Consider the following 25,515-nt stretch of genomic DNA (forward strand, 5'->3'; position numbering starts at 1 on the left):
TGATCTTTCACTGTTATCCAGTTTGTAACAGGCGAACTCCAAATCTGATTTACAAATTCCTAGGCATGAGCAGACAGTCTCCAGCGGGGTGGGAGAGCACCACTCACCTTTCTGTCTCCTGGCAATGGCTTGTCAAATGAAAACGAGGAAGTGTTGGATTTCTCTAGGTTCTTGGCTATATTGCATAAAAGATTTAAAAACACGCCAGTTTGGTTAGGCCAGGAAATAGAATTTATTGGGAAATGGGGGAAAAGAATAGAGCTTGCTGAGAAATGGCAGAGAAAGATATAAATACACACCGAAATTTGGTGTGGGCTTCTCTAGGCATTGAGAGCCATAATAGAATCTTGAAGGACTTCCATAAGGGCCCTAACTTGTGATTGGAATGATCTCCCATGTACCAAGGGGAAAGTCAGACAATCCACAGAGATCATTACGTGTTTTGTAATTTAATTTTTAAAGATCAATAATATAGTCATATGACTTGAAAGTCAAGACTATGTAAAAAGATATTCACAGAGAAATCTCATGTACATCCCTGCCCCTCATCCCATTTCCCCTCATAGGTAACCATTTTAATTGATTTCTTATTTATCTTTCCAGTGCTGTTTTATGCAAATATAAGCACATATGCTTATTTCCCCGAATTTCTTGAATAAAATAAAATATAGCATACTGTGTACACTGTTCCTCACCTTGCTTTTTTCATATAACTGTATTTGTCTTGGAGATCTTTCCTTATCAGTTTGTAGAGACCTTCCTCATTCTTTCGCATAGTAGATGTAATTTATATTTCTGTACTTTTTGGGGTGTGGCCACCCCCTAACACTTTCTCTAGACTCCTCTCCTTCCCATGTTAGTCAGGAGATGCTGGTGGGCCTGGAAACCAAACAGGCAGAGTCACTCAGTGAACTGATCACTCTTCGGGAAACCCTGGAGTCGAGTCGCCTGGAAGGGGAGTTACTGAAGCAAGAGCAAACAGAAGTGACTGCAGCGCTGGCTAGGGTGTGTATGCTGCCTCCTCTCACTTGCTGGGTACATGACTTAGAAGATGTGTCTTTAGGTAAAGGGTATGTAGCCTGCCTCATTCTTTACCTTTCAAGCTAAAACCCTTCATGTTTCTTGCTTTACCTACTGATCTCTGTTTCTGGGTTTTCTCCCTTCCAACATACCATCTATATTGAAATTAGAATGTATTTTCTAAAGTATAAATCTGGTTATGCCAATGTTTTTCTTGAAAGTCTTTAATGACTTTCCAACTCCTTGGTGTCCTATTCAAAGCTCTTTGCCATTTGGCCCAGTGTGTTTCTAGCTTCCGCTTTCATTCCAAATCCTCTGTCGTAATTCCTCATAAGCCTTTGCTCCTGCCACACAGCACTAATTACATCCTCTTGTTACACCGTGTTCTTTCGTGACTGTAATGCTTTGCCTAGTACATGCCTGGGCTGCCTCTTTTTTCCTCCTTCAACTGTCAAACTCTTCCTCAGCTCTCAGTGCCCAACCTAATTGTCAGTTCCTCTACCAAGCATTTTTTACTCCACCAACCTGGATTAATGCCTTCTTTGGGTTCCAAGACCACATTGTGCTTATATTTTCTATAGGGCCTGTGCCTCTATTCTGTGAGCTCCAGTCTTACTCATCAATAAATGAGCAAGTGGACAAATGGGGAAATTTGCTTAGAATGTAACAGAGGAATGAAGTATTAACTGATCTTTGTACAAAGAAAGCAGTGAGCTGTTCAGAAAACTCTTTAACACTCTTTGTTTTTAGGCAGAACAGTCAATTGCACAGCTGTCTGGTTCTGAGAACAGCCTGAAGGCAGAGGTAGCTGATCTTCGGGCTGCAGTTGTCAAGCTCAGTGCCTTAAATGAGGCTTTAGCCTTAGATAAAGTTGGGCTGAACCAGCAACTTCTCCAGGTGAGCAAAGATTTCTCTGATCCTTGGATTAGGACTGGGCCCTGGTTGAGGGGAAGTCAGTGTCAGCTGAAGCAGGTATTTATAACAAGGAAGAGTCCCTAGATGGATTCACCCAAGATGTATCAGCTCTCAAATGTAGTCCTGAAATAAGGAAAAGGAACATTTATAATGCAGAGGGAGAGCAAAGACTATAAGAATTGGGCTTAGCCGTTAAAAATATTCCCCTCCCACACCAAACTCAGAACTTTGGACTTTAGGGAAAATTACCAGGGTTAGGAATCAGCCCAGTCCTCTGGTTTTAAAAATTTAGGTGTTTAATCCTGTTTCATGAGGTAATAGCTATTGCCAGGAAAAGATCTGCCAAAGAGCCTATATTCCAAAGAATCTTCTCTTTATAGATTATGAATTTAAGATGTTTTGCTATTCCCATTTCCTTGAACCCCAGAAAAATACTATGATCCATTATTCTGAATTCTTTGAGAGTATGATTTTGCCCTCCCTCCCCAGCACCCAGCCCATTTAGTACCTGGAATATAGGCACTACAGCAAATGAATAAATGTTCTGCCTCTTCTATTAAGCACTCCTATGTTCATCTTTGGAGAATAGATTCAAATCTCACCTGTAATTCAGCACCTGATCCCTAAGATGTAGCTGTTTGTTTTGTATGCCCTGTACTCCCTTCCCTTTTTGGCCTTAGTTAGAGCAGGAAAACCAGTCTGTGTGCAGCAGAATGGAGGCAGCAGAGCAGGCGAGAAGCACTTTGCAAATGGACCTGGAAGAAGCAGTGAAAAGCAGGGAAGCACTGTGGGAAAAGAAAACTCACCTGGAGACACAGCTGCAGAAAGCAGAGGAGACTGGGACTGACCTAGAGGCAGATCTCAGGGGCATCCAAGAAGAGAAGGAAGAAATTAAAGAGAAACTGAACGAGGTGAGAAGACTGACTAAACACTATCATTTTAGAGTATAATACATGCTCAATGTAAAAAATTAAAACATTTGAGACATGATTCAGAAAGTGAAAGCCTTATTTAGTAGAAATAACTATTTTGGGGCATATCTTACATTTTTTTTCTGAGAATTAATTTATAACATTCTCAGTATTTGAGATAGTTATAATATGTTCTATAAAGTTGCCACAAACATTGAATTAGTGAATACTGAACCACTGTTCCTAGGGGAAATGATTTCTGCAAGCCTGGTCACAACATTTTCGTCAACCAAAATCTTGTTTTATGCGTGTTTCTGTTTAGAGACACATTATTTAATATGTATTGTTGATTCATTAACATTCAACTCATAGCCAACAGCACTGTGACTCATGCCTGAATGAAGCATATCTAACACATGTATTCTCCTCAAGGCACATCACAGACTTCTTGCACTTAGAACCTCTAGGCAGCACTTCAGCACTCTACCTGGGGCCATTTTAAACAGCAAAATCAACAATAAAAAGTAGAAAAACACAAAAAACATGGCACCAAATACTGTGAAAAGAACATTTATTTACAGTACGAGAATGGAAGCAAGAAGACAGTGTTGCCTTGTGCATCAGGCAATTTAAATTTTTTGCCATTCTGCATGTGTTCATGAATGATTGGGAAACATCACAAGATTTGATTTTGGGGGTTACAAATAAATTTTAGCCAGTAGGCAAATTTGCAAAAATGGGATTCATGAAAAATGAGCCTTGACAATGTATGTTTGTTTATATGTATATGATAAATATGATGATTACGGAAATAGGTTTACAGATTCGTTTTTCTTTTACTTCTTCCTTCTCCTAAACATTTTCATGAATTCTTTTCCCCATATTAACTCTCAAAAAGAAAAGCCATAGTTGGCAGTGACAGTACATGTAAAAGAAATTGATTGCAGTTTGAACTGTTGTGGCTCCTCTCCTCACCATTTGTGCCACTTTAACATCTCCTGACTTCTCTCCTCTCCTTTCCACTCTCATTTGCCCCTCCTTAATTCAGGCCCTCTTCATCTTCTACCTTAATTCTTGTAAAAGCCTCTTTGCTGGTTTCCCTGCTTCCAAACTCCTCCTTATCAATCTCACTCTCTTTTTTTTTTAATTACACAGATTCAGACGAATATATTTAAATAAAAATAATCTAGGGTGAAAATGAAAATGCCTCTTCTAGACTGTGCTGGTGTCAGTTTCCCAGCTTTGGTATTGTATTGTAGATGTTACCATTGGGGGGAAACTGAGTGAAGGATATATAGGACCTCTTTGTACTCTTTTTGCAACTACTTGTGAGCCTATAACTACTTAAAAATAAAAAGTAAAAAAAAAAAGATTTTTTATTCAACCCAGCTAATCTTACTCCCCATCTCAGATAGAACTACTCATAGTTTATATATCCTATTAGATATTTTCCTATGTTTACATATTAAACTGAACATTTATTTACATGTGTGATCTTTGTTTACAAACTAGTATATACATTTATATATGTATATATATATTTTTCCCATTAAAAATCCTGTTAAAATTTTGCTTGAGAGTGCACTGAATTTATAGATTACTTTGGGAGAGAATTTCACATTTTCACAAAGTTGAGTTCACTTATTTAGTCTTTTTTTTTTAAATAAAATTTCAGTTTTCTTTTTTTTTTAATTTTTTAAATTTAATTGCCTTTTTTTAAAAAAAGATACATAGATCACAAAAAACATTACATTAAAAAATATAAGAGGTTACCATATACCCCACATCCCACCCCACCCCACTCCCCCCACATCAACAACCTCTTTCATCATTTTGGCACATTCATTATATTTGGTGAATACATTTTGGAACACTGCTGCACTGCATTATAGTTTACATTGTAGTTTACACTCTTCCCTAGTACATTCAGTGGGTTATGGCAGATAATGTCCAACATCTGTCCCTGCAATATCATTCAGGATAACTTAAAGTCCCAAAAATGCCCCCACATCACATATCTTCTTCCCTCTCCCTGCCCTCAGCAACCACCATGGCCACTGTCTCCATGTCAATGATACTATTTCTTCAATTGTTAGAGTCACAATAGTTCTATAGTAGAATACCAGTAAGTCCACTCTAATCCATATTTTATTCCTCCATCCTGTGGACCCTGGGATGGTAATATCCACACCACCTCTAAATTGAGTTGGGGCTTAGATCCCACGTGGCTGATGGATGCGATTCTCCTCTTTGCAGTTGTAGGCACTCTTTGTTTCCTGCTATGTTGGTTAACCATCTTCACCTCCCTGTTAGCTGACCTGGGTAAGTCTAACGAACTGGAGAGTAGGAGTTGCAACACTGCTGAGGCTCAGGGTCCAGCTGGCACATGGGCAGTCCAGAGATTCAAGTCTCTTGAGTATACACCAACCCCATTGTCAACCACAGGTTCAATAAAAGTGATGAAGAGGTATGTGTAGAAAGGTCATATCTGAGTCCAATTCCATCACACTCAGGAGCACAAATTACAAAGTAGGGCCCACTGACAAGGCATTGAGCCATCTGCCATGACTGTAGAAACTGTGTGTCTCCTTAGCCCTCAGGAACACCAGTACCTGGGGTTGAATCTACTTTGGCTGTCTCTTGGATACTACTAATCACTAGCTGGTGATGCAACTAGAAAAAGGCCTGGAATAAAAGGGGGATAATGGTAAAGACAAGTGAGTTTTTGTGGCTAAGAGTCTTCAAAAAATAGTCGGGAGGTCATCAGAGGGGTTGTGCTTATGCACATCTCAGCAGCATCCAAGAGACAACCAAAGTTTTCTTTATATAAATCTTTATTGTACAGTTTTTGTTAACTTTACTCCTAGTTAATTTGTACCTATTGCTGTTGGCAAATTATATTTTCTAACAATTAAAAATGTTGATTTTATATATTATCTTGTATATGGCTGTACTAGACTTTTTTATTAGTTCTAATAGTTTTTGTTTATTTACTTGCATTTTAGAGGTAGACAGTCATATACAAATAATGAAAGCATTTTTTTCTTCCCACATGGTAGATGCTACTAGTGTGATCTATCAAAAATATAATCATTTAAAAATTTACCTAATTCTATTGAGATATAAGGTCTTTAAGTGTATAGTTTGATAAGTTTTGACTAATGTAAACACGCACTTAACCAACACCCTAATCCAGATATAGAACATTTCCATAACTCCAGAAAGTTCTACTGTGTCTCTTTCTAGTCAATCCCCACAGTCCCTCTTGCCCTGAGGCAACCGTTGTTATGAATGAAATACAAATTTGATCATGTTCTTTCCTTACTATTGCTTTCAGAATAATGACAGCCCTACAGCAAGACATTTTTAGATCTGGCCTTTGCTACCTCACCAGCTTTTGAAATGGACCTTCCAGTCCCACAAGTTTTATTCAATTATTTGTCATCCCTAAAGCAGGTCAATCTCTTTTGACTCTAGCCCTTTCCATACCCTAGAATGCCCCCTCCCTTTCTTTACTTGGTTAAATAACCTCTAGTCATCTTTCAGATTTTAGTTCAGAAACTGAATTCTTCACCAATATCCCACTGTTCTTAGCCCCACTTCACAACTCCCAATTTGAGTTGGGTGCCTCCCTTGTATGCTTTGATAGACCTCATGCTTATTTCAACCACCATATCCTTCATATTGTATTGTAATTATCTGTTTACGTCTTCGCTGTTAGACCACAAGTTCCTTAAAGACAAGGCTATGTCTTACTTGTTTTCATCCTTCCAACTTTAGCACTGTGCTTAACAATAGCAGGGGCTTAGTAAAAAATTTTTGTACCAATATCCTGGCTCAGAAGTCACTTCTCTCCTTTACCAAACCTCTCATTGCCCTAATAATTAAATGTAATCTCCCTTCTCATTCTTCCTCAAGACCCTGATCACATTCTTCCTGGTATTATGTTTAGTCTTCTCCTCAAGACTAAAATCTCCTTAGGGGCATGTCTCCTAGCACAGGATCTGGTTCATAGAAAAGCAAGCTTTGTGCTTTGGGTGTTCTATAGGTTGATCAGGGAAGTAATAAATGCCACTTGGTACTGAGTGGCCAGTGCTCAGGCCTACAGATCTGGGCCTAGAATCTCTGGAAAACCAAAACCCTTACCTGGTAGTAGCAGCCCCAGAGGGGATCCTTCACCTGCTCTGCATGCAGCTCACCAATTTCTTCCCCTCAGGCACATCATCAGCAAGAGGCAGCCACGGCTCAGCTGGAGCAGCTGCACCAGGAGGCAAAGCGACTGGAAGAATTGCTTGCCAGGGCAGTCCACGAGAAGGAGGCCCTTGTGCGAGAGAGGGCAGCTCTAGAAGTGCGGCTGCAAGCTGTGGAGCGGGACCGGCATGCCCTCTCGGAACAACTGCTGGGGCTCAGGTAGGGCCTACACCTAGTTCAGCCAAGGACAGAGAGCTTTGCAAGGCAAGAGGTAGCCAAGCTAAACTCCCTGCCCTACATATATGGGTTCTAAAAGAGTTATATGTTTGTAGCCCCCCAAATTTCCCCAGGTAGCCAATACTTAGAACCTAACTCTTCTTAAGGATGAGTAAGGAGCTTGAAGGGTAAGAACTCTTCCTGATTCCTGAATCTCACAGCTCAGCCAAGGAGCTACTGGAGAGCAGTCTTTTTGAGGCTCAACAACAAAATTCTCTGATAGAGGTCACCAAAGGGCAGCTGGAGGTCCAGGTTCAGGCTGTCACTCAAGCCAAAGAAGTAATCCAAGGTGAGAACCCAGCTGGGATGGGGCACACTCCCTTCCATGAGGATGTTGAAAGCCAAGAAGGCAGTGGGAGGTTTTAGAGGTCCTTCTGCAGCCAGGCTTAGAGCCTCAGAAGGTGCTCATGAGGTGGGGTGAGAGGAAGAATATTATTAAGTGACAGGAGTCGGGCAGAGATCAGAGACCTGATCCTGTCCCTGGTATCTTAGGGGAGGTGAGGTGCCTGAAGTTGGAACTGGACACTGAACGGAGCCGGGCAGAGCAGGAGCGGGATGCAGCAGCCAGACAGCTGGCCCAGGCTGAGCAGGAGGGTCAGACTGTCCTGCGGCAACAGAAGGTAGCTCATGAAGAGGAATTGTTCCAGCTCCAGGAGAAATGGGTAGGTGGTAGATGTGACTGGGGGATGGGAAGGCCATGTCTGAGTGTACCAGTTGCTGACTCTTGGCCAAGATATTGCTGCTTTTGGGAAACGGACTTTGGCCCAGTGGTTAGGGCGTCCGTCTACCATATGGGAGGTCCGCGGTTCAAACCCCGGGCCTCCTTGACCCGTGTGGAGCTGGCCCATGTGCAGTGCTGATGCGCGCAAGGAGTGCCGTGCCACGCAGGGGTGTCCCCGCGCAGGGGAGCCCCACGCGCAAGGAGTGCGCCCGTGAGGAAAGCCGCCCAGCGTGAAAAGAAAGAGCAGCCTGCCCAGGAATGGCGCCGCCCACACTTCCCGTGCCGCTCACGACAACAGAAGCGGACAAAGAAACAAGACGCAGCAAATAGACACCAAGAACAGACAACCAGGGGAGGGGGGGAAATTAAATAAATAAATAAATCTTTAAAAAAAAAAAAAAATAAGAGTCCAAGAAGATAAAGATTAAAAATGCAGAAAAAGATTAAAAAAAAAAAAAAAAAAGATATTGCTGCTTTTAAGAGTAAAACCTGAATAGCTAGCTGTAGCCAAGGTGTAAAATCCAGCTTCTATCTATTAAATGAGTTAATAGAGGAAAATACCAAGAACAGTTCCTGGCACCTAGTAGCTCCATCTTTGTGTTAGCCTTTTTTGTTGTTGTTTTGGTATGTACAGAGAATTAAGACTGGACCCTAGGATTTGGGATTGTTAAACTGGCCCCCAGAATGTAAAAGGGGCAGAGGAATTTCTTGCACCGTTTCTTGTCCAATTCAGACTGTGTTTCTTTTACCTTTTAATTATATAACTTAGTCCATTTGCTTTTTTTTCCCCCAAAGATTTATTTATTTCTGCCCCCTGCCCTCCCATTGTCTGCTCTCTCTGTGTTCTGTGTCTGCTTATATTCTCATTAAGCAGCTTTGGGAACTGATCCTGGGACCTTCCAGAGTAGGAGAAAGGCACTTATTCTTTCTTCAGCTCCCTGGTATGCTGCATCTCTTACCGTCTCTCCTCTGTGTCTGTTTTTGTTGTGTCATCTTGCTTGCCAGCTTTCCACGTGGGCCAGCACTCCTGCGTGGGCCAGCACTCCTGCGTGGGCCAGCACTCCTGCATGGGTCAGCACTCCTGCACAGGGCAGCACTCCTGCATGGGGCAGCACTCTGCACAGGCCAGCTTGCCCTCACCAGGAAGCTCCGGATATCGAGCCCTGGACCTCCTGTATGGTAGACAGGAGCCCAGTTGCTTGAGGCACATCCACTTCCCAGTCTATTTGCTTTCATTGTGATTATAGATGCATGTGGATTTATTTCTACTGTGTTAAGCTAATTGTTCTGGAAGAGAGGGGAGGAGAGAGGGCAATCACCTTTCTTCTTTTAAAGGATTAAATTGGATGATAAGTTTGTTATTTTCTGCATCTCTCTACTAGTTTGGATGCTCTATACTCTAGTGTTTTATTCTTTCAGTAGTTAGCCATAATATTTTAAAATACTTAATAAAGGTTTAGTTATCCATATTTTTACCATTTTTCTGAATGACACAAGACTCTCAGAACATTTTACCTCCAGTCATTCCTTTCCAACCTATGTGCTATTCTGTTCAGTGTTACAGTTCTAACTAGTTTTTTAAAAAACATTTATTAGAGCAATTATAGGTTTATAGAAAAATCATGCAGCTAGTGCAGAGTTCCCATATAACCCTCCTGCTGTTTCCCTTATTATTAGCATTTTGCAGTAGTGTGGTACCTTTGTTACAAATGTTGAAACAATATTATTGTAATTGTACTATTAATTGGAATCTGTAGTTTACATTAAGGTTTACTCTATGTATTGTACAAGTCTAAGGGTTCTATTTTTATTTTTATTCTCATCTCATTTTTTAACAGCACAAATTATTTTTATGATTTTATATAGTTTGTTTAGATACACTGATAAACTCACAGATTGGTTTGTTCATCATTCCTTCTTGTGTCTCAGGGATTCTGTTTGAAATTATTTTCCTTCTGTCTGAAATGAGGGTCTATTATGCAGAAGTACCAAAATACTCTCTGTATTTCTTTGTCTCAAAATGTTTCTATTTCTCCTTGAAAGGTAGTTTCATGGAGTATAAAATCTGTGAAGACAGTTATTTTCTCTCAGTATTTTGATTATTCCGTTGTTGTTCTTGAGAAGTTAGTCTTTACCTTAACCATTCTGCATGGTTACACCATTTCTTGTGGTTAGGTATAATTCTTTGTTTTATTCTGTTGGGATTTATTGGACTTTCTGAATGTGAGATTTCATGATGTAACATCAGTTCTGGAAAGTTCTCATTATTATTTCTTCAAATATTGTCTCTTTTCCACTTTCTTTTCTTTTTCTAGATCCTGATTAATTGTATGTTAGACCTTTTTACTCTCTCTTCATGTATCTTTTTAATTTTTTTAGGAGATACTAGGGATTGAACCCAGGACCTCATATATGGGAAGCCAGCACTCAACTGCTGAGCTACATCGGCTTCCCTGAGCTGACATTTTCGTTTGTTTTGCTTGTTGTCTTTTTTCTTTCAGGAGGTACTGGAAACCAAACCCAGGACCTCCTGTGTGGGAGGCAGGCACTCAATTGCTTGAGCCACATCTGCTCTTCTGTGTATCTTAACTGTCTATGTTGCCCGTGTTTATTTTTCTTATCCCATACTGTATTCTGGATGATTTTTTCAGATCTCTTTTCTGTTCATGAGTTTCCCTTTTCTGCTGTGTCTAATCTGTTGCTTGGTCTATTCACCAAGTTTTAAATTTCACTTATTAAATTATTTATTTCTAGATTTTCTATTTGGTTATTTTTCAAATATTCTTGGTCATTTTTAAGTCTCTTTTTCCTAATTAATTTGTTTAATCCCCTATTTTATTTCTTTAAACACATGAAATATTTATGCTGTCTAATAATTCCAGTAACTAAAATTTGGGGACTGCTGATTCTGTTATGCGTTGTTTCCATTGGCTCTTGCTCATGGCCTTGTTTCTCTATGTGTTTTGTGATTCTTGGCTCTGAGCTTATGTCCTCTGGGAAATTTTCTTGGAGAATCCTTTTAGGCCTGAGGCAAAGAAGTTTTTTTTTTTCCCAGAGGGCTTACACTTGCTTGTCAGGAAACTAGAGGACTAGCATCCCAGGACTACCTTAAAATAAATTTTCTGTTTAAAATTTTTTTGAACACATTCAGGCTCTGGACCTGAAGACCAGCCTGGAGTTACGAATTCTCGGGAATGTTTTTTCTTTGTTGCATGAAGGTTGAGACAGGCAAATTTGCTTGGCATTCTGTTCCCTTCTGCAAGATTTTTTTAATATTGTTTCCTTTCTTCCTTTCATCTGTCTTTGTGTATTTGTGTCTTTCTGTCTGTCTGCTTGTCTTTCTCTCTACCCTACCCTTTACATTTACCCAGGGGTCAGCAAACTTTTTTTTTTTTGCAAAGGGCCAGATACTAAATATTTTAGATTTTGTGGACTGTACTGTGTCTGACACAATTACTTAACTCTGCCATTAAAGTGCACATAGTACAAAAGCCATAGTACATAGCCATAGTACAAAAGCCATGAACAAACAAGTATGGCTGTGTTCATATAAAACTACATGTGTGGACACTGAAATTTAAACAGTTTTCACATGTCACATATATTTTTCTTGTTTTGACTTCTTTGTAACTGTTAAAAATGTAAAAATCATTCTTAGCTCATGGGCCATGCAGCAATAGGTGATAGGCCAGATTTGGCCACGGCCAAAGTTTGTGGACCCCCGGTATAGCCTTTTGGAGGTCCAGCTTTATGTGAGAATATCCTATGAGAATCTTCATCCTTTGCTACTGTTTTCTTTTCCTAACTAGCCAGAAGATTAATTTCAAGGTTACTATGGTACAACAAATGCCTCCAGTGGAAAACCAGTGCTGTGTTCATTCACTTCTTTGGATTACCAGTCTCACTTTCATTTGGCTCCTGTGGAATTTTCATTATTTTCCTGCTAGTTCAATGATATATTAAAATATATATTTGATAGTTTATCCAGCCCTTTTCTGGTTATTTTTCAGCTGGGAGTTCAGGGTATTTTGTCATATTGTTGGAAATGGAGGTTGACTTATTCTTTATGTGGTTTTGTGATTTGATTATTATAGGGCAAACCTCTTGGGACAATGGGAGCTAGAAGTTTGCTTGTTTTTAGAACTATGTCACTAGAATATGGTGGCTACTAGAAAATAATTATTAAAAGAACATTGTCCAGAAGACAATTGCCCAGCAAGAATCAAGCATTCCACTCCTGAAATGCTATTAAACTTCTAAATGGTGCGCTACCTAGCCACCAGAGCCCTGTTTTCCCTGGAGGGACTGACCATGAGGGCCTTATCCGCGTCATGGGAGGACCTCTGCTTTCTTATCCTTTCCTCCCATTCAGGTAATCCGCATGACTGTCTGACTGTCTGTTATGATCTCCTTACTGATTGAATGGGTTGATTCTTCTCAATTCTTGACAGTCTGTTAGTTTTAACAATGAGTCCTTTCTTCTGGAATCCTAACAATTAGAAAAGCTCTTAGAGATTATATTCTCCATTCTCCCTCCGTGAACCTGCATCCCCTTAATAACAGTGATAGTGGACACTTAACTAAGCACTTCCCATGTGTCAACCACCATGCCAAGTGCTTTATTCACATTACTTCAGATAGTCTGCATTACTACCTAATATAGAACCTAAGGCTTAAATAAGTCACTCAGGGTTATGTGGCTAATAAGTGGTAGAACAAAGATTAAGAGCCCAAATGCTTAACCATTTATCCATTCTAAATGGTAGCCTAGCTTTTGTTGTACTCCATCAATGGTTGTTCATTTATTTTAGATAGACCTGGTTATTAGAGCCAAAGTTTTACCAAAAGCAAGTCAGACTTAGGTTTTCTTGAAATACCACCAATGTGGTTGCTTTCCTCTGAACATGTTACAGTTTGCTCGTGGGCTTGTACAAAGGTAGCACTTTGAACTGGGCAGAATATCCTGATCCTGGTTGGACCAGCAACACTAAACTGTTACTTCCTGGGTCTCACAGAAGCAGCTCTTCTGGTACCCATTGCACACATCTAACTCATAATGAGCAAATCAGTCAGTTGTTTTTCTTTAACACCTGCTACTATTTGAGGGGAGGGGGGTATTGTTTGTCTTTATTGAGGGAGAATTATATTATACCCTTAACTCTGTAAATTGCTTTTACTTAACAGTACATCCTAGATATTCCTGTATCAGTAGCTCTGGTATTTTTTTTTTAAACAAATCAATTTTATTTGTGTATATTAATAAAACATACAGTTCATCCAAAGTGTACAATCAGTGGTATATGGTATAATCACGTAGTTGTGCATTCATTACTTCAATCATTATTAGATGGGAAACGGACTTGGCCCAGTGGTTAGGGCGTCTGTCTACCACATGGGAGGTCCCCGGTTCAAACCCTGGACCTCCTTGACCCGTGTGGGCAGTGCTGATGCGCACAAGGAGTGCCCTGCCACGCAGGGGTGTCCCCTGCGTAGGGGAGCCCCACGCGCAAGGAGTGCACCCCTGTAAGGAGAGCCGCCCAGCGCGAAAGAAAGCGCAGCCTGCCCAGGAATGGCGCCGCCCACACTTCCCGTGCCGCTGACGACAACAGAAGTGGATAAAGAAACAAGACGCAGCAAACAGACACAGAGAACAGAAAACCGGGGGAGGGGAGGAATTAAATAAATAAAATAAATCTTTAAAAAAAAAAATCATTATTAGAGCATTTTCATTATTTCAATAATAATATTACAATAAACAAAAAACAGACAAACAAGAAAACTCTTCATCTCTAAATCTGTATTTCCCCTGCTGTACATAACTGCTATTTCTGGCTATTTTTGCACAATTTTTTATTTATTAAGCAGTTTTACTGAATATACTTACATAGCATACAATCTACCCAAAGTATATAATCAATGACTTTAGTATAATTGCAATGTTGTGTAGGTTCATCTCCGCAAAAAAATGCTAGAACCATTTCATTTCTCCAAAAAGAAAAGCTCTACACCCCTTCGCATGCCTTCCCTTACCCTACATAACCACTATTCTAATTTCATCTCTATAAATTGATTTATATTTGCATTTTATATAAATGGAATCATGCAATATGTTACATAATGTATTTAGTTCAAAGTAGCACAATCATACAATATTTGTTCTTTTGTGTCTGGCTTGCTTCACTCAACATAATGTCTTCCAATGTCATCCATGTTATGCTTTACGATTTCTCCTTACAGCTGCATAATATTCCATCATGTGAATACACCACAGTTTGTTTATCCATTCATCAGTTGGTGGACACTTAGGTTGTTTCCAGGGTTTGGCAATTGTACATTATGGTGCTATCAATGTTGGTGTGCAGATATGTTTGTGTCACTGCTCTCAGTTCTTCTGGGTTTATCCAGTAGTAGTATTGCAGGCTCATGTGGCAAATCTATATTCAACTTCTTTAGGAACTGCCAAACAGTCCTCCACAGTGACTGGACCATTCTGTATTCCCTACAGTGAACACGTGTTCCTATCTCTCTATGTCCTCTTCAACACTTGTAGTTCTCTGTCTTTTTAATAGTGGCCATTCTGATAGGTATGAACTGATATTTCATTGTAGTTTTGATTTATAGTACTCTATAGTGATGTTGAACATTTTTTCATGGTTTTTTTTTTTTTGCCATTTGTATTTGTTTTTTGGGCAGATATCCAAGTCTTTGCCCATTTTTCTTTTTTTTTTTTTTAATTTGCTTGTTTTGTTTTGTGGGGGTTTCTTTTTGGTCCATTTTTTAATTGGGTCATTTGTCTTTTTATCATTGAGTTGTCCTATCTCTTTATGTATCATGGGTATTAAACCCTTATTGGACATGTGGTTTCCAAATATTTTCTCCTGTTGAGTCTGCTACCTTTTCACCCTTTTGACAAAATCCTGTGAGGTGCAAAAGTGTTTAGTTTTGAGGAGGTCCCATTTATCTATTTTTCCTTTTGTTGCACATGCTTTGGGTGTAAGGTCCAAGAAACCACCACCTACCAAAAGGTCTTTAAGATGTTTCCCTACATTTTCTTCTAGTAGCTTTATGATCCTGGCTTTTATATTTAGGTCTTTGATCCCTTTTGAACACCTGCTCCTATTAACACCTGTCTTGCTCATACTTCTGAAGTTGGCTTTTTGAATCAGAGAATAAGATTTTTCATTTGTAATTATTATATAATTGTGGCATTATAGGTTGCTATTCTTAACGTTTCATTCCAGCAGTGTTGATTGAATATTTACGCTATACCAGGCTTCAGGCTGGATGTTGAGGATACATGAAGGGTCAGGCTTGGTTCTCCTTATGGAGCTTAAAGTCTTCAGGGGAAGATAGATATTAAACAAGTTAAAACATAAGTGAATAAATTATTACAAATTATGAAAGTTCTATAAAGAAAAAGAACTGGGTATCTTGAGAATGAATAACAACGGGGTCCTATTTGGACTGCATGGTCTGGGAAGGCCTTTTTGAGGAAGTAAGCTTTAAGCTGATGTGAGGAGTAATGGGGTAGGGGCAGGGAAGAGTGTTCCAGGGAAAAGAAAAACATGAGTCAAGGCCTGAAGGTGTGAAAGAGTTTAGTGTGCCCAAGGAACTGAAAGGAGGCCAGTGCAGCCAGTGTAGTAAGCAGGGGAAGGTAGCATGGATGTTTAGAAATTCACTGAGATTACACTAGTAGTGGTGGATTAAATACCATAACCAGGCAGCTTGACTCCAGAACCTGAGCTCTTTACTACTATCCTCAGAGTCTCTAATAGAGGGACCTGGCCTGGCTTTGGTCCCGGATGGACCTCTGATAGAAGCAGGGTCCCCTATCCTATTGCTCTTGTAAAAGGTTGAGAGCATCCTAGCTAGGCTAGGCATCTCTGAGCAGAGGAAAGTGGGCAGACAAGGGCCAGAATCTGTTACATTGGTTCGTTGTTACAACTGTCAATCATGATGTGATAGCTTTAAAATCACAGATATCTGAACTTTTTTAGGGACAGTGGCATTTTAGAAAGAAGCACTTTTACATGTATTATATCATTGATTTTTAAAAATCTTGTTTGATTCTCATAAAATTCGGTGAGCTAGATAAGACAGGGATTATTTCAAAGCAAGGCTATTCACTTTACAGATGAGGAAAAAGAGGTAACAAGGTCATACAGCTAGTGAGCAGTAGAGATGCTTCTTGCTCTACTCCAGGGCTCCTTCTTCCTCCTCTCCTCACTCATCTGGTTCTAACAGCTTTTCCTTCATGTGGCCAGGAGAAAGAATGCTCCCGACACCGGCAGGAGCTGGATAAGGCTCTGGAAGGCTTACAGGGGGAGAAAATGGAGCTGGAAATCAGGCTGAGGGAACAGCAGGCAGAAACCGAGGCCATCCGGGCCCAGAGGGATGAAGAACGGGTCCAGGCCGAGAGCGCCCTATGCCAGGTGGGAAGCTAGGAGAATGGAGCTGCACATCTAATCGGTGAACACCCTACCTTTGACTGCTTCCTTTTCCACTCTCATTAGTGGTGCAGCAGAGGGGCTTCCGGAAGGGGGTTACAGCTAACTTCTTTGCCACTAGGGAGCCGTGTGTTGAGCACCTTTAGCGGCTGGGCTGCAGTATGTCAGACTTCCTGGAGGAGGGCTAACATTTACCACATCCTGTCAGTTCGCAAACCAGTGGCAATCTTTCTACTTCCTGGTTCTGTATCTGTTGGTTCAGTCCTTCCTTTACCCTTAACCCCTACCCCATTCGCAGAAAAAGCCTTAAAGTACCTGGCATGTGCTTGTGGACTAGTGAGTGAGCATGATAGCCCTTTACCCAACAAGCCTTTACCCTTCCTGTCTCTCCACAGATGCAGCTCGAAACAGAGAAGGAGAGAGTGTCCCTTCTGGAAACACTGCTGCAGACCCAGAAAGAGCTGGCAGATGCCAGCCAACAACTGGAACGGCTGAGGCAGGACATGAAAGTTCAGAAGTTAAAGGAGCAGGTATGGAGGGACCTGGGCAGGGAAGAAAAATGAGCATTCATTTATTCATTCAACAATGAATAGTTATTTGGTACTTATTATGCACCAGGCCCCGTACTTGGTGCTGACCCATGATAAGTATGTAAAGGTCTGGCACGACAGTAAACATGACAGAAATGGTCCTTCCCCTCGAGGAACTTAACTACTAGTGGCAGAGACAAACAAAAAACAAGCAGACACAAAATAAATGAGATAATTACAAACTGTAATAAGTACTATAAAGGAAATAGAGTAATAAAATTGAGAGTGCTTCAGAGAAGACCACTTTGGACAAGGTGGTCAGGGAAGGCCTCGCTGAGAAAGTGACCTTTGAACTGAGACTTGAAGGTGAAAAAGAAGCCAGCCACATGCTATAGCATAGATGATTCTTGAAAACATTAAGCTGAGTGAAAGAAGCCAGTCACAAAATACTACATATGATATGATTCCATTTATATAAAATATCCAGAATAGGCAAATCCATAGAGACAGAAAGCAGATTAATTGTTGCCTCAGACTGGGAGTGGTGGGAGTTGAGGGGAAATGGAGAGTGACTGCTAAAGTGTGCAGGGTTTCTTTTTGGGGTAGTCTAAGTGTTCTAAAATTGATAGTGGCGATGATTACACAACTCTGTAAATAAACTAAAAACACGTTGAATTGTATACATTAAATGGGTAAATTGTATGATAGATGAATTATATCTCAAAGCTGGTAAAAAAAAAACATCCATATGAAGGACACTTTAGGCAGAGGAAATAGTCATCCTAAGGACAGACAGACTCCTTGGGGAGTTCAAGGACAAAAAGGAGACCAGTGTGGCTCCAGCATTATACTCTAAAGGGAGAGTGGGGAGGTTGGCGGGAGCCCTTCATCAGCCAAGTTGGAGCTTGGATTCTGTTCACAGGGGTGGGACATAGTTTAACATATGTTTTTAAAAATAATAATTTCGTTGTTAAGTGGAGAATTGTGTATGTGTATGTGCTTATGGGAGGTGGTGGCATCAAATAGAAGTAGGGATTCAGTCAGGAGACTGTTGCAATGGTCTGCGTGGAGATTACTACCAACTCGGGCCCTGACCAAGAAAGCCAGTGTGCTTAGTGAGAGAGGAACGGGAACATGATTGAGGAGTTAGGAGGATTTGAAGTGACAGGGCATCCTGGAAACAACATGGGTTGCTGGGTCCTACTTCAGTGTTTGTCAACCCAACTAAAAAACTGGTATTTATATGATGAACATTTTGAGACCAAGCCCAGTAGCAGCTTTCCTCATTTTTCTACTTACTGATGCCTTTTCCCTCTGCAGGAAACTGCTGGAATGCTGCAGACCCAGCTCTGGAAGGCTCAGCGGGAGCAGGAGGAGGCAGCCCAGCAGCACCGAGACAGCCTTGCTGCCCTCCAAGAAGAGGGCAGTACCCTACTGCAAGATAAGATAGACCTGCAGAAACAGGTTCCTGCCTCCTCTCACCCAGCCCCATAACCCTTCCCCATCATAGTCAGGCTCTCCCACTCCCTCTGTAGAACAGGGGGAACCCTAGCTTTGTTGCCTGAGTGGGAGGGTAAGGGTAGGTCACCAGAATGAATGGAAATTGAAGGGTGCTCAGAGTTGAGCATGGGCCTCTCAGAGCCCTGGTTTAGTAATCTCTTTTTCAATGTGACCACAGAGCTTAGATTTTCTCAAGCAGTCCCTATTTCAAATTTTCATCCTATCCTCCCCATAAATCCAGTATTTTTATATACCAGATTGCTTTTTGTACTCATTGTATCTCTTTCTCACAATTATGGCCAGGCTGAATGGTATTGGGCACGGGGATGTTACAGGCAGTGCATAGGGATTAGTGAAGACTCCAGAGCATTAGACACAGGCTAGTGACATTGGTAAACCTTGAAGGACCCCAAAGCCCTAGGTGAGAAGCCTCTTCCCACTGGCCACCTGCCCTGCTGTCTCAGTCCTCAAGCCCTTATTTTTCAGGTGGAGAACTTGAAGTCTCAGCTGACTGCAAAGGATGACTCCCAAAGGCTGGTGGAGCAGGAGATTCAGGAGAAGTTGAGAGAGGCCCAGGAGTGTAGTCAGATTCAGAAGGAGCTGGAGAGAGAGAAAGCCAGGTAGGCTAGACAGGCCATGAGATTGGCTTGTTCCTGTCTGACTATAGTGGTTACTATAATGTTGATAGTTCTTTATTCAGAGATTTCTTGACCCTTTGGGTTTCCTGCTCTGGGTTGTATATGTAGCCATGTGGAGAGGACATGGTTCCTATCTGCAACGCTTATACTTCATTCATTTAGTAAATATTTAGAGAGCACTTATTATGCACCAGGCACTATGCTAGGGGCTGATAAACAAGACAGTATGGTCCCTACCGCTATAGAGTTTATGGATTTGTGGGGATGATGTTAATCAAATAATCCCCAAAATAAATTATCACAGATTATAATACTTGGTTTGGAGGAGAGAAACAGAGTGCTGAAATAAAAATAAGAGAGAGAAACTATTTTAATAGGTTGTTAGGAGGGAGGTTGCATTACTGAGCCATATGGATTAAATGGTGCCACCCATTCAGACGAAGGAGTAAATTTTTTGTATGGTAGGACTAGAAATCAGGTGCAGAGGACCTGAGGCAATTAAAAGGTAGGGTGTTTGGTGTAAATGAAAGAGTGTGGTGTGACTGGTGCATGATAAATGAGAGAATGGCATGAGCTAGACAGGTGACATATCACTCAGGATTTTGTAGGCCACAGCAAGGAGTTTGTAGTTAAAGTTTTGCGGGAAACAAGTGGAGGGTTTTAGGCAGGGCGATCAACCTGATCGAATTTAAGATGGGATAATACTGCAACACTAGGAATGACATTAGACCAATTGGAATGAAGAGCAGCACATATTCTCAGTGTTATAGGAGTTCGAGGAGGGCAAATCCTTTTGGTAATGAAACTGGAGGCAGGAAGACGAGTGAGGAGGCTGGTACATTTGTCCAGATGAGAGACACAAAGGCTGAGCTGCGTGGGTTAGTGGAAATGAGGAGGAGAGCATGGATTTAAGGGCTGTTAAGGGAGTTAGAATCAATTATATCTAGTCATGGATTGGATGTAGGTGGGAAGAAGGGAGAACTCTATAGTATGTCCAGGGTGGCTAAAGGGGGATGGAGGTACCATTCTCTGAGCTTGGGAACATGGTAGAAGGAGATAATAGGGGGAGAGAGGTACAGAGGGCATGAGAAGATTTGAACATGTTGTATGTGAAGTACTTGTATAGCTATATCTGGAATTTGCCAGAGAAGAATAAACTGTGAAGTTAAAACGAGGTCTCACATGTGAACAAACTAGAACAATACTGGGCACTCAGTAATTGCTCAATAAATTGTAGCTGTTATTGTTATGCTATGACCATTATCATAAATAAAGCACTATTTATATTTTAATTATTAATCTGTGTTTAGAAAACAATCAGATGAGAAGGTAGTTCTTCATTCTCTGAGGGAGTGGCCTAACCCTCTGACCCTTCTCTTTCTAGTCTGAGTCTGTCACTGGTGGAAAAAGAGCAGAAACTCTTCGTCTTACAAGAAGCTGACGCTGCTCGACAACAAGAGCTGAGCTCCCTGCGCCGGGACATGCAGGAGGCTCAGGGAGGGCAGAAGGAGCTCAGCTCCCAGGTACTTTTGACATGGTTATGAGCTCTAGTCCTTGGTGGAAGCCTTTTCCTGGAGTGGGAGGGTGATTGTACAGAGTATTCTCATAGAGAGAACACTTCTCTTTTTCTGTCTGCCAGGATAGCCTAGGATCTTGGCAGGAGGGGGAAGCCAAGACTGGACGGAGTGAGGCTTTGGGAACCTGACCCAGAGCTGAGATTGGCCCCAGCAGGGAACTTGACAGCCTAGAACATAGTGCCTGCAGGGATGGAACACATTTGGGGCTGGCTCAATCATACCTCCATCCATTATGCTTGAGCTGGTTGGCAAGACACAGCAGGGGGAGTTGAGCAACAAGTGCTACTCCAGATCAAGTGGGTAGCAGCAAGGGGACTTCAGGGACTCAGTCTGCTCATAGCAGGACCCCAGGCCTTGGGTACAGAGGAAAGAGGACAGAAGTGAGAGCTAGATAGTAGATTGCAGCAGATAAGGACACAGGCCTGGCTGTTAGACAGTCCTGGGTTTGACTCCCAAATCTGCTTCCTAGTTGTGTGAGCCTCAGTTTCTTCATCAATAAAACAAGGATGATAATCCTTAGCCATTGAAGGAATATAAGGAAACAGTGAAATGGTGAACCTAAAGGGTCAGGAGCACAGTAAGCATTCAGTAAATGGTAGCCAGTTTTGTTTTGTTTTTGAGGTACCGGGGGCCAGAATTGAGCCTGTGCCCTCATATGTGGGAAGCTGGTTCTCAAACACTGAGACACATCAGCTTCCCTGAGTTGGTTTTTAAATTTGTTTTGCTTGTTGTTTGTTTTGGATTTTTTCAGAAGGCACTGGGAACTAAACCCAGGACCTCCCACATGGGAGGTGGGCACTCAACCTCTTGAGCTATATCTGCTCCCCAGTTTTATTTTATTGTTTCTAGTTTTATTAGGCTCATGTCTGGGTTTCAGGGCAGAGTTCTAATTAGAACAGGAAGCTGGTATTTCTGACAGGAGAACCAGGGCAGAAGCCCATTTGTGTAGCCTGGGCCTATGTGTCAGGAGTTAGGGGATGGCTCCTCAGTGGATAGGCATCCAGGTGTCAGATCTAGAGGAGCACTCATTTCAGAGCTCCACCTACCTGCTAGAGTACTGAGCTTGCTGAAATCTTCCCGGCCTTGATTAAGGTTTGCACAGGGATTGAGCAGGGCCGGGCTTGAAGGGTCTGAGGAGAGGGTACCTCCTCCCTGCTCAGAGTGACTACACTTCCTCCCTGGCAGGTGGAATTACTGCGGCAGGAGGTAAAGGAAAAAGAGGCTGACTTTTTGGCCCAGGAAGCACGGCTCTTGGAGGAACTAGAGGCATCCCGGATCACGGAACAGCAGCTACGAGCCTCCTTGTGGGCCCAGGAAGCCAAGGCAGCCCAACTACAGCTGCGGCTGCGAAGCACAGAAAGCCAGCTTGAGGCACTGGCTGCAGAGCAGCAGCCTGGGCACCATGCCCAGGCCCAGCTGGCCAGCCTCTCCTCTGTCCTGCAGCAGGCCCTGGGGTCTGTCTATGAGGGCAGGCCTGAGCTGAGTGGTGGGGGAGACTCTGCTCCCTCCTTCTGGGGCTCTGAGCCAGGTGAGGCTGCTGCCTAAGAACTCAGTCCTTTGAGCCAGAGCCAGGCCTAGCTTCTAGGGGAGAAGGAAGGGGAATGCAGTTCCTTAGGCAATATTGCATCAAGGTTAAGGCCACAGACTCTAGAATTAATGTTTTTCAGAGTTTGAATCCTAGCTCAGCCATTGCTAGTCATGTGTTACCTGTCCTCTCTGAGCTCGATTTTCTTCAACCATAAAATGAGAATGTTGAAAGTAGCTACTGCTCATGATTTTTCTGAGACATTAATGAGATCTCAGATGTAAAATAGCTCACACAGTTCTTGGCACTTATTAAATGCCTAACAAATGCTGGTTAAATGCCCAACCTAGTGCCTGGTACATTGGTGTGCAGAAAATCCATGTTGAATGACCTGCTGAGGAGAGGAGGGATCGGTGGCAAGGCCAAAGCCATACCTGGGGAGATACAGCTGTTTCTTTTCATAGGTCAGGAGGTTTTTCCTAATTTTTTTCAGATCACAGTGAGGTGAGGAGCCTCTTTAAAAGAGGACCCCTTCTGACTGCTCTCTCAGCTGAGGAGGTGGCATCTGCCCTACACAATCTTCACCAAGACCTGTTGAAGACTCGGCAGGCTCGGGTATGTTTCTCTGCTCTCCTTCCTTGAATTCGTCTCCTCCTAAAAGCATGAGAAGACAACTCATGAAGCAGTTTGACTTGTTTTATTCCTGAGATCAGGTTCCACCTCTACCACTAACTTTCTGGCAACTTTGAAAATAAAAATTGGATTTATGGATCTTGGTTTTATTTGTAAAGTAGGACAAATAATGCCTGCCTCACAGAGTGTTTTGAGGATTTAATGAGTGAAGGACCCAAATGGCCCCTGCAAACTATAAAATACCATACAGATGTGAGGTATTGTTTTGCAATAGTATTTTCCTCTCAGCCATGAATTATTCTGGCTACCAAGACCTCCAAGAGAAACCCAACAAGTTGCAGGCCACTGAGATTTGAGATTGTTATTTCTAGAAACTTTCAAACCTGGGACTAAATGAAATGTCTCAGATTCCATCTAACATTGAACCCATTAATCAATAAAAATTGAGCGCCCCCTATATACTTTCCACTCTGAGCAGAGGATACGAAAAGGGGAAAGATATGCTCTCTGCCCTCAAGAAGGGCTTGTGACATGGCTGAGGAACCAAACTGCATCCTAATATAAGACAGAATTAGTAGAGTCTATAACATATGCAAATGATGCTCTGTTGAAGCCAGGACAAAGGGGCAATTCATTCTGACTTGGGAAGGGAATCAGGAAAGGAAGAAGTGACTTATAGGCCAAGCCTCGAAGTCAGAATTCAGAGAGGGAAGAGGTGAGTGACCCTTGGGCTAAGACTTTAAGCAGGAGTTCATTTTCAAAAGATATAGAAGTGACAGAAATGGATACAGAGCCAGTGGTCACTTTGGGGAACCAAAAAATATGAGTTCAGAGTTAAGTAATCCAGTGGCCTGGTAGTAGGTCCATAATGGCAAACCACAGCAGAGGCCGAGAATGAGGGGCGAGCTGGATCCCTAGACTAGGACAGCTTTGTGAAGAGGAGGAACTTGAGTTTCGTCATGACTTTTTCTCCCAAGGATGATCTAAGGGATCAGACCCAGAAGCTGGAACAGCGTCTAACTGATACTGAGGCTGAGAAAAACCGGGTCCACACAGAGTTGCAGGAGCTACAGAGCCAGCTTTCCCAGAACCAGGAAGGTGAGATGCTCAAGGCAGCAGGGGGGGATTTGGACAGAGGAAAAAGGAGAAATAGGAAGCCCAAAAGTGGCAGAAGCAGGCCTAGCAGCCACTCTTTTACTGCTTACCTACAACTGTGAGAAGATGCTCAGATGTATCTCCAAATGGGGTGTTCACCTCCTTGAACTGCTTTTCTGCTTTGCTTGGCATTTGAGGGCCATCCTAGATGAAGAGATTTGTGGGGACAGATTTGGTAAACTGAGAGGAGTGGCCAGGTTTCCATTTTCTGTCTCTGAAGGAGGCAAAAAACTGGAAACCCAGGGCCAGGACTATGAGAACATGATAAAATGCTGGATCTTTTGTCATCTTTCCATGTTTCTCATTTTTACCATCTCCAACCATGTTCTCAAAATGATTAGCCTTTGATAACAGGATTATGGGCTTGTTTGGGAGGTAGTAAAGAGGAGGAATCTGAGAAAAACGTATCTGTGCTACAGCCAAAGGCTGGGAAAGAGTGGTGATGGCTTTGAAAGGAAAGGAGAGGAGAGGATCTTGAGGCTTAAGGTTTTGCTTCAGAAGAGAGAAGGACAACTAGGGAGTGAGTCTTGACCTTAAATATATCATAGAGGGCTTCCTGAGAGCAATGCGAATAGAGCTGGGTTCGGGTAAATGTTCTAGATATTGGGTTGGGGGTACAGCTAGTCAAGCAATCCAGAGTTCTAGTAATCTTTGCAGAATCACAAAACTGGGGCCTGGAAAGGACTTCCAGTGTCAACCAGCTCAATTCTTTCTGGAACCCAGGGTTGAGGGTCTATATGTGGCCAGAGTGAGAAAGTGTTAGCATGTTAAGTGTGAGCCAGTGCTGGGGCTAGGCAGCAGATAAAGAGATGAGTCTGGAAACAGCAGGGAACCTAGACATAAAGGAGCAGCTGCCATATGTGGGTAATGTCTGTATGCACTGGATGTAATCCTCTCCTTGGCCTTTTTCCCTTTGATTGTGTTTCCCCATCCTCCATCTTCTTCTATATCCCTCTTTTCTCCCACACCCAACCATATTTCTGTTTTACTGCTTCTCCTTTTCCCAAAGAGAAATCCAAGTGGGAAGGAAAGCAAAATTCCCTACAATCTGAACTGATGGAACTGCATGAAATGTTGGCATCCTTACAGAGTCGCCTACGTCAAGCAGAGCTACAGAGACTAGAAGCCCAGGTAAGGTGGTACTGGTTTGGGGGAGGGAGTTGCATCAGGAGCAGTTCCTCAGAGCCCATGGTTCCCACTCTCAGGCCTGCCTTGGCCTATGGTCATAGCCCATCCCTGTGTAGTACCCAACTTCCTCTGCTAAGTTGCTCAGTCCTCTGAATGTCCCAAGTCTCTGAGGGCCATTAAGGCCCCAGTGAATCCTCCTCCTATTACTTTTTCTGAATTGTGGTTGAGATTTTTGTCCTCTGCCTTGAAGGACGAGAGTGGGGAAATGGCTCATTTTTATCTGGCTTTCTTCCCCTGGGATGTGGTAGGGATGTTCTTTTACAGTATTAGCTTAAGTGAAATGTACTT

The 25,515-nt window shown here is 42.1% G+C and overlaps 1 protein-coding gene across 3 annotated transcripts in view; it reads left to right on the forward strand.

Moving 5' to 3' along the window:
- The window catches only part of CEP250 (centrosomal protein 250), a 60,439-nt gene that overhangs the window by 24,410 nt on the left and 10,514 nt on the right, over positions 1-25,515 (forward strand). For all 3 annotated transcript variants that reach the window (XM_058286977.2, XM_071211658.1, XM_058286979.1), the window contains exons 13-27: positions 861-1,005; positions 1,771-1,917; positions 2,616-2,846; positions 7,063-7,256; positions 7,475-7,602; positions 7,806-7,975; positions 16,299-16,466; positions 16,877-17,011; positions 18,332-18,475; positions 18,998-19,131; positions 20,534-20,672; positions 21,912-22,254; positions 22,745-22,866; positions 23,862-23,982; positions 25,049-25,170. In XM_058286977.2, coding sequence (XP_058142960.1) covers positions 861-1,005; positions 1,771-1,917; positions 2,616-2,846; positions 7,063-7,256; positions 7,475-7,602; positions 7,806-7,975; positions 16,299-16,466; positions 16,877-17,011; positions 18,332-18,475; positions 18,998-19,131; positions 20,534-20,672; positions 21,912-22,254; positions 22,745-22,866; positions 23,862-23,982; positions 25,049-25,170 — 2,443 coding nt within the window. The remainder of the gene's footprint in view (positions 1-860; positions 1,006-1,770; positions 1,918-2,615; positions 2,847-7,062; positions 7,257-7,474; positions 7,603-7,805; positions 7,976-16,298; positions 16,467-16,876; positions 17,012-18,331; positions 18,476-18,997; positions 19,132-20,533; positions 20,673-21,911; positions 22,255-22,744; positions 22,867-23,861; positions 23,983-25,048; positions 25,171-25,515) is intronic.

The sequence above is a fragment of the Dasypus novemcinctus genome, chromosome 24, assembly GCF_030445035.2.
Source record: "Dasypus novemcinctus isolate mDasNov1 chromosome 24, mDasNov1.1.hap2, whole genome shotgun sequence".
Classification (NCBI taxonomy): Eukaryota; Metazoa; Chordata; class Mammalia; order Cingulata; family Dasypodidae; genus Dasypus; species Dasypus novemcinctus.